Source organism: Anomaloglossus baeobatrachus, chromosome 6 (assembly GCF_048569485.1).
Source record: "Anomaloglossus baeobatrachus isolate aAnoBae1 chromosome 6, aAnoBae1.hap1, whole genome shotgun sequence".
Lineage (NCBI taxonomy): Eukaryota > Metazoa > Chordata > Amphibia > Anura > Aromobatidae > Anomaloglossus > Anomaloglossus baeobatrachus.
Window position 1 is genome coordinate 179447385 of NC_134358.1, and position 15210 is coordinate 179462594.

The 15210-nt window shown below is 49.9% G+C and overlaps 1 protein-coding gene across 1 annotated transcript in view; it reads left to right on the forward strand.

Moving 5' to 3' along the window:
* The first annotated feature begins 510 nt into the window (after positions 1 to 510).
* NDUFV2 (NADH:ubiquinone oxidoreductase core subunit V2) overlaps positions 511 to 15210 on the forward strand; it is a 54563-nt gene continuing 39863 nt past the window's right edge. Inside the window, exon 1 of the mRNA XM_075316398.1 lies at positions 511 to 650. Coding sequence (XP_075172513.1) covers positions 609 to 650 — 42 coding nt within the window. The 5' untranslated portion in view covers positions 511 to 608. The remainder of the gene's footprint in view (positions 651 to 15210) is intronic.

A 15210-nucleotide genomic window follows, 5' to 3' on the forward strand; every position in this document is an offset into this window, starting at 1 on the left:
GAGCATCACAGTCATACTGCCCTTTCATTTTACTGCACAATGAACACTGTAAAAAAGATATACTATTGAAGACTTGTGAGGACAGTTTGCCGCATGTGGGTTTTTCCCCCATTTTCCAGTCCACACTGTACGGAAAAATGGCAGCATTCAAAACTACAACTCATACTGCAAAATATTAGCCCTCATGAGGCTGTCTGGACAGAAAAATGGCTTTTGCGAGAAGGGGAGGAAAAAATGAAAGCGCAAAAACGGAAACTTGTCAGTCTCTAAGGGGTTAATGCGATAAATAACGTCTCATCGCCAGCTTAGGACTCGTGCTCATGAGCGTCACAGAACCTAGCATCCAAGTGTCTATTCACGAGCCGACATGTGACGGAAGCACAGGAGTGGCTGATGACGTCACACGGCACAGCGGCGCACTGAACTGCCCCACACACTGACGTCCCAGCGCAGCGGTCACAGCACTATTCAGCGTGCGATTGCTTCAGTCTGGAATTAGCTCGCTTCTTATTGGCAGGCCGTGCGCTCCCTGAGCTCTGTGCTCTGCTAGTGCTGCCTGTCCGTCTCCGCTACTCTTGGGGCCCAGAGTCGCTTTGACCTGAGGCGCCATGTTCCTGTGTTCCAGGCTCCGGGCCGGTGTCACTAGCTCGGTGAGTAACCTGTGCACCGCAGCGGCTGATGGGGCATGTGTGGCCGACGTATGGGCACCGGTGTATGCACGACCTTCACACAGCGCCGCCTCACCTCCGGCTGTCAGCAGCCTCTGCAGTGCCGGCCCTTCTGCACGGAGCGGGGCTGCTGCAGGATAAAGAGCTGCTACTGACCTCGGTGTCACTGTCACTAGGGAAGAAGTGGCCGGGCCAGTGCCCGCAGCCCCCTCCCCGGCCTCCTGCACATAGTCCAGTCCTGTGTGTTGTATCACTGCCACACATCCTGCACCCAGGGCGCTGCATGACCTGGGCATAAACTAGTCCGGTGCCAGGCTATGTTCACACTATGTTCTGCATCCAGGGCGCTGCATGACCTGGGCATAAACTAGTCCGGTGCCAGGCTATGTTCACACTATGTTCTGCATCCAGGGCGCTGCATGACCTGGGCATAAACTAGTCCGGTGCCAGGCTATGTTCACACTATGTTCTGCATCCAGGGCGCTGCATGACCTGGGCATAAACTAGTCCGGTGCCAGGCTATGTTCACACTATGTTCTGCATCCAGGGCGCTGCATGACCTGGGCATAAACTAGTCCGGTGCCAGGCTATGTTCACACTATGTTCTGCATCCAGGGCGCTGCATGACCTGGGCATAAACTAGTCCGGTGCCAGGCTATGTTCACACTATGTTCTGCATCCAGGGCGCTGCATGACCTGGGCATAAACTAGTCCGGTGCCAGGCTATGTTCACACTATGTTCTGCATCCAGGGCGCTGCATGACCTGGGCATAAACTAGTCCGGTGCCAGGCTATGTTCACACTACATGGAGGGCACCACACAATCATATACATAAACCATTCTGGTGCCAGGCTATGTTCACCCCATGTCGCCGCGTGATCCTGAGCATAAACCAGTCTGGTGGCAGGCTATGTTCACCTCACATCCTGCATCGAGGGTGCTGCATGATCCTGAGCATAAACCAGTCCTGTGCCAGACTATGTTCATACTAAGTACTACATCCAAGGCACCACACAATCATGGACATAAACCAGTCCGGTGCCAGGTTATGTTGCCACCACGTCCTATATCGAGGCCACCACGTCGTGGAACCAGGCCACTATGTCGTGGAACCAGGCCACCACATGATTCTGGGCATAAACCAGTCTGGTGCCAGGTTATGTTGCCACCACGTCCTATATAGAGGCCACGACGTCCTATATCGGGGCCACCACGTCGTGGAACCAGGCCACCACGTCGTGGAACCAGGCCACCACGTCGTGGAACCAGGCCACCACGGCGTGGAACCAGGCCACCACGTCGTGGAACCAGGCCACCACATGATTCTGGGCATAAACCAGTCTGGTGTCAGGCTATGTTCACCCCACGTTCTGCGTGATCCCTGACATAAACCATTCCTGTACCAGGCTATGTTCATCCCACGTCCTGCTTCCAGAGCGCCGCATGGTCCTGGACATCAGTCCGGTGCCAGGTTATCCACATACGTCCTGTATCCACATGATCCTGGGCATAAACTGACTAGTTTGCATTTTGGATCAGGAGTCCCGCTGCTGGTGCTACATCGCGGTTCGTACTCCGGCTGCAAAATACAGATGTGTGAATCCGCCCTAATGGGCGAGCTTTATTGGATGCTGCAGCATGTGGAGTCCACTATGCTATTCGGTATTGGCCTATCTGGTATTCTGGACATATTAGCATGTACATAAGTTGTTTTCTCAGCATACATGATAAATGTAGACCAAAACCACATATGGATCGTCAGGACCAGAGACAATAAGAGGACCTTTCACCATTTTGAGCACATTAAAGTTATAGGGGCTGCAGAGCTGAGTGAATCGTAACTTTTATTTTTTAATTTCTCTTCTCCATTGCAGAGATTTCAGCTTTTTTAGGTTATGTTCTCGTTCACCTGGGCGTTACAAGAGATTTGTCTCTGATGTTGTGTACTTCTGTTTTATGCAGGGGAAAACATGTCCCCCAGAGAAGAATCTGATAATGCCTCCATAGACTTATCATAAATTATAGCCTAAACTTTACAGCTAATATCTCCACCACGGAAAGAAAAAATAAAATCATGTCCCCAATTTATCAAGACAGGCGATTTTTTTTTCACCGATCATGATGAAGGAACTTGTAGGTGTCAACCACTCCTGATTCATGAAAAGGTGCATGGCTCTTAATAAATTACCATCACCTTTTTGTTCCACTCCAGAAATCTTCCTCCTGCCTCATAAGCATATATAAGATGTTTTGGTCAGGAAACTTGTGACTAGTCCTTGGCTGGGCTGTAAATAGATCTGGACGAGTTGTAACGTCATGACGTCTTCTTGCCCCAGCGCCACCCATTTTGGCAGAGTTAGGAGAAACTAACGTGGAAATGGCAACAGGCACAAACATTTTGCACATACAGAGTTGCGCGTAAATTTTGAGATTTCAAGCAATTTATGCCAGAGTTCTAGTGAAATTATGATGAATTGGGGCCTATGTTTTATTCAACTCGGCAGCCACTAGCCCCTGATGTAGCCAGTATAGGATAAAGGGTCCTCTTTAAATTGAATCTGTCACTTGATTCATGCTGACCGAACCACAAGCCTCATGAATCAGAGCCTAGCTCTGTTCTTATCAAGTTGGAAACATACAATTGTCTAAAATGCCTTGGATTGTTAAAGCATTAATAATTTAATACAATGAAATCAAGGGTCTAGACCAACTGCTGAAAAACAACCCCATGATACCATGCCTCCTCCATCACACATTACAGTTGGCATAGTCCAGACAGGGACATAATGTTCTGGCATTCGCCAAGCACAGGCTGATTTGATGCTGGGCATTATTCTTGGTGATGTGAGGCTTGCATGAAGCTGCTTGGTAATAGAAACCCATACCATGAAGTTCCTGGCACAGTTTCTGTGCTGAGGTTAATGACCGAGGAGGTTTGGACTCCACAGTTATTGACGCTGTCTTTTTATGTTACTGATATTTGTTGCCAAGTGGACTCCTTGTTATTTTTTGATGGTGCGTCCCAATTTGTGGACTTGGTGTCTGGCTTAAAGTCCTGAGAAGGTGCTGCGAGTATCTTTATGCCTTTTACAGTTATTGAGTCAGTGAGTATTGGTGATTTTGATCGACTATGCGCATGGCCGGCTTTAGGCATGTGCGACTTGTGCGGTCGCACAGGGCGCCGACGGCCATGCTTCAGGGGGGGTGCAGCAGAGAGGTAAGAAGTTGTAAATTTCCTGGCTCCTCTGGTCCCAGCACTGCGTTTTTACTGTAACCGCCGCCGGTTACTTACTTAGCCGGTTAATTACTTAGCTTTCTGTAGCCCCTGGCCAGCCGGGCACACCATCTTCACCGAGCCCCAGTCACAGCTGCAGCAGAGGGGCCCGGCGGTGTCGCTTCAGCCACTACTGCAGTCTGCACATGACTAAGGTGCCTGCGAAGTCCTTCTAGGGCATCGCATGCAAATTAGCCATGTGGTGGGGGAGGCACTGTAAATGGAGCAGAGCAGGGAGGCAGCGCGTCATCCCAACGTGATGAGGTCATCACTTTGCACCTCATCACAGTGCTGCGGGCAACGCGGAGCTGGCGAGCGCGCGGCATCCGGCAGGGAGAGGTAGGCGCTCTGAGCTGAAGATTGCCGTGGGTGGTGGGGGGCCCTCTGACTCCAGGGACGGGGGGGGCCCTCTGACTCCAGGGACGGGGGGGGGCCCTCTGACTCCAGGGACGGGGGGGCCCTCTGACTCCAGGGACGGGGGGGGCCCTCTGACTCCAGGGGCGGGGGGGGCCCTCTGACTCCAGGGGCGGGGGGGGCCCTCTGACTCCAGGGACGGGGGGGGGGCCCTCTGACTCCAGGGGCGGGGGGGACCCTCTGACTCCAGGGGCGGGGGGGACCCTCTGACTCCAGGGGCGGGGGGGACCCTCTGACTCCAGGGGCGGGGGGGACCCTCTGACTCCAGGGGCGGGGGGGACCCTCTGACTCCAGGGGCGGGGGGGACCCTCTGACTCCAGGGGCGGGGGGGACCCTCTGACTCCAGGGGCGGGGGGGACCCTCTGACTCCAGGGGCGGGGGGGACCCTCTGACTCCAGGGGCGGGGGGGACCCTCTGACTCCAGCCGTGGGGGGGGCCCTCTGACTCCAGCCGCGGGGGGGGGGGGGGCTCTGACTCCAGCCGCGGGGGGGGGGGGGGGCTCTGACTCCAGCCGCGGGGGGGGGGGCCTCTGACTCCAGCCGCGAGGGGGGGGCCTCTGACTCCAGCCGCGAGGGGGGGGCCTCTGACTCCAGCCGCGGGGGGGGGGGGCCTCTGACTCCAGCCGCGGGGGGGGGGGGGGCCTCTGACTCCAGCCGCGGGGGGGGGGGGGGGCCTCTGACTCCAGCCGCGGGGGGGGGGGGCCTCTGACTCCAGCCGCGGGGGGGGGGGGGCCTCTGACTCAAGCCGCGGGGGGGGGGCCTCTGACTCCAGCCGCGGGGGGGGGGCCTCTGACTCCAGCCGCGGGGGGGGGGGGGCATCTGACTCCAGCCGCGGGGGGGGGGGGGCATCTGACTCCAGCCGCGGGGGGGGGGGGGCATCTGACTCCAGCCGCGGGGGGGGGGGGGCATCTGACTCCAGCCGCGGGGGGGGGGGGGCATCTGACTCCAGCCGCGGGGGGGGGGGGGGCATCTGACTCCAGCCGCGGGGGGGGGGGGGCATCTGACTCCAGCCGCGGGGGGGGGGGGGGCATCTGACTCCAGCCGCGGGGGGGGGGGGGGCATCTGACTCCAGTCGCGGGGGGGGCATCTGACTCCAGCCGCGGGGGGGGCATCTGACTCCAGCCGCGGGGGGGGCATCTGACTCCAGCCGCGGGGGGGGGCATCTGACTGCAGTGCCTACAAGTATAATATATGCAGTGCCTACAAGTATAATAAATAATATTTTGTGGAATAACCCTTGTTTGCAATTACAGCTAATAATCATCTTTTATAAGACCTGATCAGGCCGGCACAGGTCTCTGGAGTTATCTTGGCCCACTCCTCCATGCAGATCTTCTCCAAGTTAGCTAGGTTCTTTGGGTGTCTCATGTGGACTTTAATCTTGAGCTCTTTCCACAAGTTTTCAATTGGGTTAAGGTCAGGAGACTGACTAGGCCACTGCAACACCTTGATTTTTTCCCTCTTGAACCAGGCCTTGGTTTTCTTGGCTGTGTGCTTTGGGTCGTTGTCTTGTTGGAAGATGAAATGACGACCCATCTTAAGATCCTTGATGGAGGAGCGGAGGTTCTTGGCCAAAATCTCCAGGTAGGCCGTGCTATCCATCTTCCCATGGATGCGGACCAGATGGCCAGGCCCCTTGGCTGAGAAACAGCCCCACAGCATGATGCTGCCACCACCATGCTTGACTGTAGGGATAGTATTCTTGGGGTCGTATGCAGTGCCATCCAGTCTCCAAACGTCACGTGTGTGGTTGGCACCAAAGATCTCGATCTTGGTTTCATCAGACCAGAGAACCTTGAACCAGTCTGTCTGAGTCCTCCAAGTGATCATGAGCAAACTGTAGACGAGCCTTGACATGACGCTTTGAAAGTAAACGTACCTTACGGGCTCGTCTGGAACGGAGACCATTGCGGTGTAGTACGTTACTTATGGTATTGAGTGAAACCAATGTCCCCACTGCCATGAGATCTTCCCGGAGCTCTTTCCTTGTTGTCCTTGGGTTAGCCTTGACTCTTCGGACAAGCCTGGCCTCGGCACGGGAGGAAACTTTCAAAGGCTGTCCAGGCCGTGGAAGGCTAGCAGTAGTTCCATAAGCCTTCCACTTCCGGATGATGCTCCCAACAGTGGAGACAGGTAGGCCCAACTCCTTGGAAAGGGTTTTGTACCCCTTGCCAGCCTTGTGACCCTCCACGATCTTGTCTCTGATGGCCTTGGAATGCTCCTTTGTCTTTCCCATGTTGACCATGTATGAGTGCTGTTCACAAGTTTGGGGAGGGTCTTAATTAGGGCTAAGCCACACGGCGAGAAAAACAGTGCGAGTGGAGTGCGATAAAACATCGCATTCCCCTCGGACCAATTCTAGCCTGTGTGTCAGCACACATGGGCGATTATTTTCTCAGCCCTAATCGGACTGAGAAAACAATCGCAGCATGCTGCGATTGTAAGCTGAGTCTCTTTCTCTCGCACCCATTAACCCCTTAACGACCCATGACGTACTAGATACGTCATGGATCGTTTTCCGGTAAGCCCCGCCCCCTGCCGCCGGCGGGCGGCGGCGATCGGTGCACATATCAGCTGTTATCAACAGCTGATATGTGTGCCTGCTAGCCGCGGGTGGAATCGCTTCCACCCGCGGCCATTAACCCCTTACATTTCGCTGCCAAAGTCTTGGCAGCGATATGTATATGGGCGCCGCCATTACAGTGACTTACCCCGCCCCCGCCGGAAGTCACGTGACATGATCACGTGACTTTCGGCGGTTGCCATGGTAGCACAGGGTCATGTGATGACGCCTGTGGCTAACATGAGTCACTTCCTCTCAATGCCGGAATACAGCCGGCATTGAAAGTGAAGCAGCAAATCTGCAGTTCTCAGCTCTGTAGCTGAGATCTGCAGATTGTGCAAAGCGATCAGATTGCTGATCGCAATAGCCCCCTAGGGGGACTAGTAAAATAAAAAAAAGTAAAAAAAAAAGTTTTAAAAAATTAAAAAAAAATAAAAAAACCTAAAAGTTCAAATCACCCCCCTTTCACCCCATTGAAAATTAAAGGGTTAAAAAAATAAAAAATACACACATATTTGGTATCGCCACGTTCAGAAATGCCCGATCTATCAAAATATAAAATCAATGAATCTGATCAGTAAACGGCGTAGCGGCAAAAAAATTCCAAACGCCAAAATTACGTTTTTTGGTCGCCGCAAATTTTGCGCAAAATGCAATAACAGGCGATCAAAACGTAGCATCTGTGCAAAAATGGTACCGTTAAGAACGTCAGGTCAAGACGCAAAAAATAAGCCATCACTGAGCCTCAGATCCTGAAAAATGAGAACGCTACGGGTTTTGGAAAATGGCGCAAAACGTGCGCCACGTTTTTCGGACAAGCTTGTGAATTTTTTTTAACCCCTTAGATACAAGTAAACCTATACATGTTTGGTGTCTACAAACTCGCACCGACCTGAGGCATCATACCCACACATCAGTTTTACCATATAGTGAACACGGTGAATAAAATATCCCAAAAACTATTGTACAATCCCAGTTTTTTTGCAATTTTTCCGCACTTGGAATTTTTTTGCCATTTTCCAGTACACTATATGGTAAAACTTATGGTTTCATTTAAAAGTACAACTCGTCCCGCAAAAAACAAGCCCTCATATGGCAAGATTGATGGAAAAATAAAAAAGTTACGCTTCTCGGAAGAAGGGGAGCAAAAAACAAAAACGCAAAAACGGAAAGTGCCCGGGGGCTGAAGGGGTTAAAGTGAATGGGGCGAGAGAAAAATCGCACTGCACTCGCTGTACACCGGTGTACCGCTAGTGCAGTGCGAGAATGGCAATAGCCGGCTACGCAGTAGAGAGGGAGAGAAATCCCTCCCTCCCCTCCTGAGTGCCGGCCCTCCCCCCGCAGCTGAGGTCTGCTCGCACGAACGGACCTCAGTTGCAAGGACACAGGCATGACACTCGGCTCTGCTGTACTGCCAGCACGAGCCGAGTCTCATGCAAGTGGATCGCAGTAGTGCCCGTGTGGCCCCAGTCAGAAAAGGCTGGAAAAAGAGATAATTAATCCAAACATGTGAAGCTCATTGTTCTTTGTGCCTGAAATACTTCTTAATACTTTAGGGGAACCAAACAGAATTCTGGTGGTTTGAGGGGTTGAATAATAAATGACCCTCTGAATAAACTTTTCTCAATTTTAAAAAAAATAAATAAAAATAAATAACATTCTTTTTTGCTGCAGTGCATTTCACACTTCCAGGCTGATCTACAGTCCAAATGTCACAATGCCAAGTTAATTCCGAAAGTGTAAACCTGCTAAATCTGCAGGGGGTTGAATACTACTTGTAGGCAGTGTGTGTGTGTGTATATGTGTATATATATATATATATATATATATATATATATATATATATATATATATATATATATATATATATATATATATATATATAAATAAATATAATATTAGCTGTAGTACCCGGGCGTTGCCCAGTATAGCAACTGTCTCTCTCCCAGTCTCTCTGTGTCGCTGTCTGTCTGTCTCTTTCCTTGTATGTGTCTATGTCTCTGTCTATTTCTATCTGTTTGTCTTTGTATCAGTCTATCTGTCTCTCTCTGTGTCTGTCTGTCCCTTTCCCCCGTCTCTGTCCCTTTCCCCCGTCTCTGTCCCTTTCCCCCGTCTCTGTCCCTTTCCCCCGTCTCTGTCCCTTTCCCCCGTCTCTGTCCCTTTCCCCCGTCTCTGTCCCTTTCCCCCGTCTCTGTCTCTTTCCCCCTTCTGTCTGTCCCCGTCCTTTTCTTTCTGTCTCTCTGTCTCCCCACCGACCTCATATTACCTCACACATAAGCTTCTTATACTAACAGTGGCTTTTGTTCCTATAGCAACCAATCACAGCTGCTATTAAAACCGGTAGTTCCAGGCTCCATTTACTTTAATGGAGGCATGTTTTTTGGAGAGTCTACGAGTCTATGACGTTCCTTGGGTCACATGAATTGTCTGTGCAAAATTTCGTGATTGTAAATGCGACGGTGCGGATTCCTTTAGCGGACATACATACATACAGTACATACACACATACATACATAGATACATACAGTACAGCTGTAATAACTGTCCTGCTTCTTCCATCAGTGATCTTGACCTGGTTCCCATTGATGGTTTAGGTATGTCTCCGCAGTCCTGTTGTTGGACATTTTGACCACGTCTTTACCTGATATTTGCTCCAAAGCTTGTTGCAGAGCTTGTCTTACCTCTGACAGTTCTTTGAAATTGGAAGAGCGATTTCTCTCGGTAGGGTTCCAACTCCCCTGGAGGAAAAAAATCCTCCAAGTGAGCTCCCCACACCGAGGGGCTTGCGTCCGTGTTGACCACAATTGGGTGTTTTTAACCCCTTCACGACCCTGGACGGATCTATCCGTCCAGGATCGTGTCCCGTTAAGCCCCGCCCCCTGCCGCGGGCAGGCGGCGTGGATCGGCACACATATCAGCTGTTTTCAACAGCTGACATGTGTGCCTGCTAGCCGCGGGTGGAATCGCTTCCACCCGCGGCCATTAACCCCTTAAATCTTGCTGCCAAAGTCTGGCAGCAAGATTTAAATGCGCGCGGCCATGTTTGTTACTCACCGCCGCCCCCACCGGAAGTCACGTGTGTTATCACGTGACTATCGGTGGTTGCCATCGTAGCACAGGGTCATGTGATGACGCCTGCTGCTACGATGTTTCACTTTCATTTTCCCTCGGCCGAGAGCAGAGGGAAAACCAAAGTGACTGAATCTGCTGATTACAGCGGTATAGCTGTGATCAGCAGATAGCGATCAGCAATCGGATTGCTGATCGCTATAGCCCCCTAGGGGGACTAGTAAAATAAAAAAAAAAAGTAAAAAAAAAGTTTTAAAAAATAAAAAAAAAAAACAAAAAACCTAAAAGTTCAAATCACCCCCCTTTCCCCCCATTGAAAATTAAAGGGTTAAAAAATAAATAAATATACACATATTTGGTATCGCCGCGTTCAGAAATGCCCGATCTATCAAAATATAAAATCAATTAATCTGATTGGTAAACGGCGTAGTCGCAAAAAAATTCCAAACGCCAAAATTACGTTTTTTGGTCGCCGCAAGTTTTACGCAAAATGCAATAACAGGCGATCAAAACGTAGCATCTGCGCAAAAATGGTACCATTATAAACGTCAGCTTGAGACGCAAAAAATAAGCCATCACTGAGCCATAGATCCTTAAAAATAAGAACGCTATGTGTTTCGGAAAATGGCGCAAAACGTGCGCCACTTTTATTGGACAAACTTGTGAATTTTTTTTAACCCCTTAGATACAAGTAAACCTATACATGTTTGGTGTCTACAAACTCGCACCGACCTGAGGCATCACATAGATACCTCAGTTTTACCATATAGTGAACACAGTGAATAAAATATCCCAAAAACTATTGTACGATCACACTTTTTTTGCAATTTTTCCGCACTTGGAATTTTTTTGCCGTTTTCCAGTACACTATATGGTAAAACTTATGGTTTCATTTAAAAGTACAACTCGTCCCGCAAAAAACAAGCCCTCATATGGCAAGATTGATGGAAAAATAAAAATATTACGCCTCTCAGAAGAAGGGGAGCAAAAAACAAAAACGCAAAAACGGAAAGTGCCCGGGGGCTGAAGGGGTTAATGTCCAGGGAACCCCTTTCCTTAGATTTCCCTCGTTTAGCCAACATCCTAGAGATTTGATCATGTTCGGGCTCAGCTGGAATTTTTGGTATAGACTGTCTGGATTTGTGGTTTGTATTGACAAGACCTGCCATTGTAGATCCCTTGTGTGTATGTGTGCCCACTGGACCGCTGGAATTGTAGCCGTCAGGGAGCCTAACAGAGACCTAGCCTTTCTTACAAAGATTATTTGTTGTGTGCATGCTCATGTAACTTTCTCCCTGATTTTTAAGATTTTCTCCTCTGGGGGAAAAAAAACAGCGCTGGAGTTTTGCATCTAGTTTGATTCCTACTTTTGATTTTTCTCTGTTTATGAGCCAGCTGAGGTCCGTCATTATTGCCAGGCCCTACTTGATTGCCATTGAACAGTCTACTTTGATTTGCCTACCACTAAAAAATTGTCTAGATATGGCACGATTAGAATGTCTTCCTTCCGCGTGTATGACGTCATTTCGGCCACTATCTTGGCGAATATCCTTGGTGCTAACCAGATCCCAAAGGGTAGGCACTGGTATTGTAGGTGGGTTGTGACTCCGTTGATGTCTACAGATACCCTGAGGTATTTTTGATGTTCTCTGATGTGATGTGGTAGTACGCGTCCCCTAGATCTACGACTGCCATGTAACAACCGGGGTAAAGGCGTTTTGCATCTGATTTTATGGTCTTCATTCTGAACCTCTCTACTTTGATGTACTGGTTCAGAGGTTTTAAGTTGACTATGGTCCTGTAGGACCTATTTGGTTTCTTGGCCAAAAAGAGACTGCTGTAAAACCCCTTTCCGATGTCAGATTGTGGAAATTTGGTTAGTACCCCTTTTTTCTAACAGATGGACAACTTCCTTCTCTAATGCCCCTTGATTTCTTCAGGGTGTTTGGGTTTTTATTCATCGTGGAGGAAAAAGGTTAGTTTTAGGCCCCGTGTGTCTTCTTATTACCCATCTGGATGGTGGGAGTAGAGCGCATTGGTGAGCGAAGAGTTTCAATCTTCTTCCCACCTGTTATTTGGCATCATTGCTGGTGCCTGGGGTTCAAAGAAGCCTTAGAGAATAGGAATCCTTTGTTATATTTGCCCTTCTAGGCACGCTCCTCTCTTGATCTGTCTTCTATTTGGCCTCCTCTACGTTCTCTCCTTCCTGAGCCGAAAGAACCTCCGAAATGTTTTTGGAAGAGGGGGAAGGGGGTAAGCTCTTTTTCTTGTCTGCCGCCTTTTCTAGGATTTCATCGAATGCTGGCCTGAACAGAAATTCTGCCTGACAAGGAAGAGAGCAGTGCTTTACTTTTGACTGGAAATCTGCCACCCAGTTTTTGAGCCATAGGGCCCCGCGGCCCAAGCTGGACAAGGCACATGCACGAGCGGCGAACCTCACACTGTCCACCGAGGCATCTGCTAGAAATGCTGCTGCCTTTGGAATTGTGGGTAGTGCTTCCAGCAGTTTTTCCTCTAGGGCACTTATTTTTTATCTGAGAGGATAATTCATTAAGCCAGCTGACCATAGCACGTGCAATGCATGTCGCTGCTTTGCTGGGTTTGAAGGACCATGCCGCAGCTTCCCATGTTCCCTTAAAGGAAACCTGTCACCAGTTTTTTGCCCTATAAGTTGCGGCCACCACCCGTAGGCTCTAACATGCTGTATATAAGAGCCCAAGCCTCTGCATAAAACATAAAAAGCACTTTATAATAATCAAACCGGTCACTGCAGTGGATGTAGCTCAAATGGGCGTCTTCATCCTCCGGTGCCGGCGCCTTCTCTTTTGTCCATCTTTGTCCTTCATTTTTTGTAGCCGCAGCGCATGACGCGTCCGTCATACACACTTGCCGGCATTCAGGTCCTGAGCAGGCGCAGGGCAGATCAAAGTATTGTAGTGCGCATGCGCGGGACCAGCGAGTGTGTATGATGTAACGCGTCATACACACAGGCTTCAGAAGGAGGACGACATTGGCCAAAAGAGGAGGCGCCGGCACTGGAGGATGAAGACGCCCATTTGAGCCACATCCACCGCAGTGACCGGTTTAGGTGACAATTTTAATTTTTTTTTTTATGTTCTACACAGCGGCCTGGGCTCTTATATGCAGCATTCTAACATGCTGGTTATAAGAGCCCACTGGTGGTGTCTCAGCTTATAGGGCAAAAAACTGGTGACAGGTTCCCTTTAAGGAACGTGTCGACCTTTTTGTCCAATGGATCTTTTAGGGATACCAAGTTCTCAAAGGGGAGAGCCACCTCCTTGGACACTTTAGCTATTACTGCATCAATTTTTTTGGGACTTTTCCCAGGAACCACACAGCTCTTCATTAAATGGATATTTTCTTTTCAGAGTTTGGGGAACTGTTACTTTTTTAACAGGTTTTTTCCACTCTTTCTTAATGAGCGGTAACAAGTTGTCATGAACTGGAAACTATTTTTGTTTCCGCTCCTCCACGTTCCCAAACATGGCATCCTGTATGGACCTAGGCCCCTTAGGGGTCTCGACCCCCATCGTTGCCCTAACTGCTTTTAGGAGCTCGTTGATATCATCCGCTGAAAAAAAATGGTCGGCCATATTCCTTGTCTGAGGAGTCTGATGCTGACCTTTCCGAGATTAAGACCTCCTGACTCGTCCTCAGAGCTAATATCCAAGGGCACTTGTTTGCTTGAGGAGGGAGAAGACCCTTTAAATTGGAAAATTTCTGCCCTCACTGTAGATTTAACCTCTTTGATTAGTTTTAATGTCCTGTAATATAGAGGGGGATTCTCCTGCCACCGTCTTTTCAATACAAGAAAGACACAGCTTTTTAGCATATTCCCTGTCTAGCTTCTTCTTGCACAGGGCGCATTCTTTATGCTTGGTTTTAGATGTTGCTTTCCTACCCTAAACAAAAGACAATAATAAGGCTATCAGTATGATGGAATTACAGATTAGGCACTCACCCATCCTTTATCCCGGTACTACCACGCTAGGAGAGGTTTTCGGGTCCGCTATGGCATCCGCTGGCGTTGTGGCATTCTCATTTGTTTGGAATATTCCACATGCATCCAGGTCCACAAGTGACAGGGTGCCACTGGTTGCGTTCCTTTAAATATTGTATGCTTCGGTGTAGCACATGCAGTGCTTCCGGCTACTTCCTCCTGGAAGTGCCAGAATACCATGCCCCCAGTGAATGACATCACCGCCACTGGAAATGACCCGGGAAACCCTGAGTGCAGGTGCACTTTCCAGGTATGCCCCCTTCCGGCCCAGCTGGAACTCTGTTCCTGGGACTTTGTTGCAGTTTGGTCATGTGTGGGCCATGGAGCAGTCGGCAGGATCCGTTGTCAGTGGCAGCGGTACGCTCCAGGAGGGAGGTTGCTGCCACCCGGAGATGTCAACGGTGTCCGAATGCAGCACCGCATCCATCCTCCTCTGGCCTGTGCGAGGGAGACACAGATAGGCCTTTTCCCAGGCAGCACCATAGGTATCCTCTTCCAGGAAAAGGTAATGCACTAAGACTCTGGAAAGGTGCCGCCCTTTTTATTTCTTTAGGTTTCCTGTTCCTGGGGGCTGACACTCATGTACGGTGCTGTCATGGTGAAAGGAAAAGGTATTTCTAAAGCACTTTTATCGTATGCTAATGAGCGTGGGGACTAGTACCAAGGGCATTGCTTCCCTTGCTGGTTAGCACAATTAGCATGTTAGCACGCACCTGTGGGGCGTAGCATAGCATCAGAGGATGATCTCACTCACCTCTCCGCTGCCATTGCCTCCTGATGCTGGATTTTGGCTTTTTGCGCATGACTCAGAAGTTTCGGTCATGCGCACTATGAAGCTGGGTGTACGTGTCTGCTTCAAACTGAAGTAGTGCGCATGACCGAAACTCCGGGGTTATTTGCACTGAGCCGAAATCCAGCATCATGTGCAGTGATGACAGCGGAGAGGTGAGTGAGATCATCCTCTGACATGGTGCATTCATTAATTAGCATGTTAGCACACCCACAGGGGTGTGCTAACATGCTAATAGAGCCGACTAGCAAGGGAGGCAAACGCCCTTGGAACTAGACCCCGTGTTCATTGGCATACGATAAAAGATCTTTAGAAATACTTTTTCTAAAGATCTCTTCATCTATGCTAGTGTATACAGGGACGGTTAGGCAGGGATTAGCAATATTCATCCAGAACTGCTCGTGGTTCTGT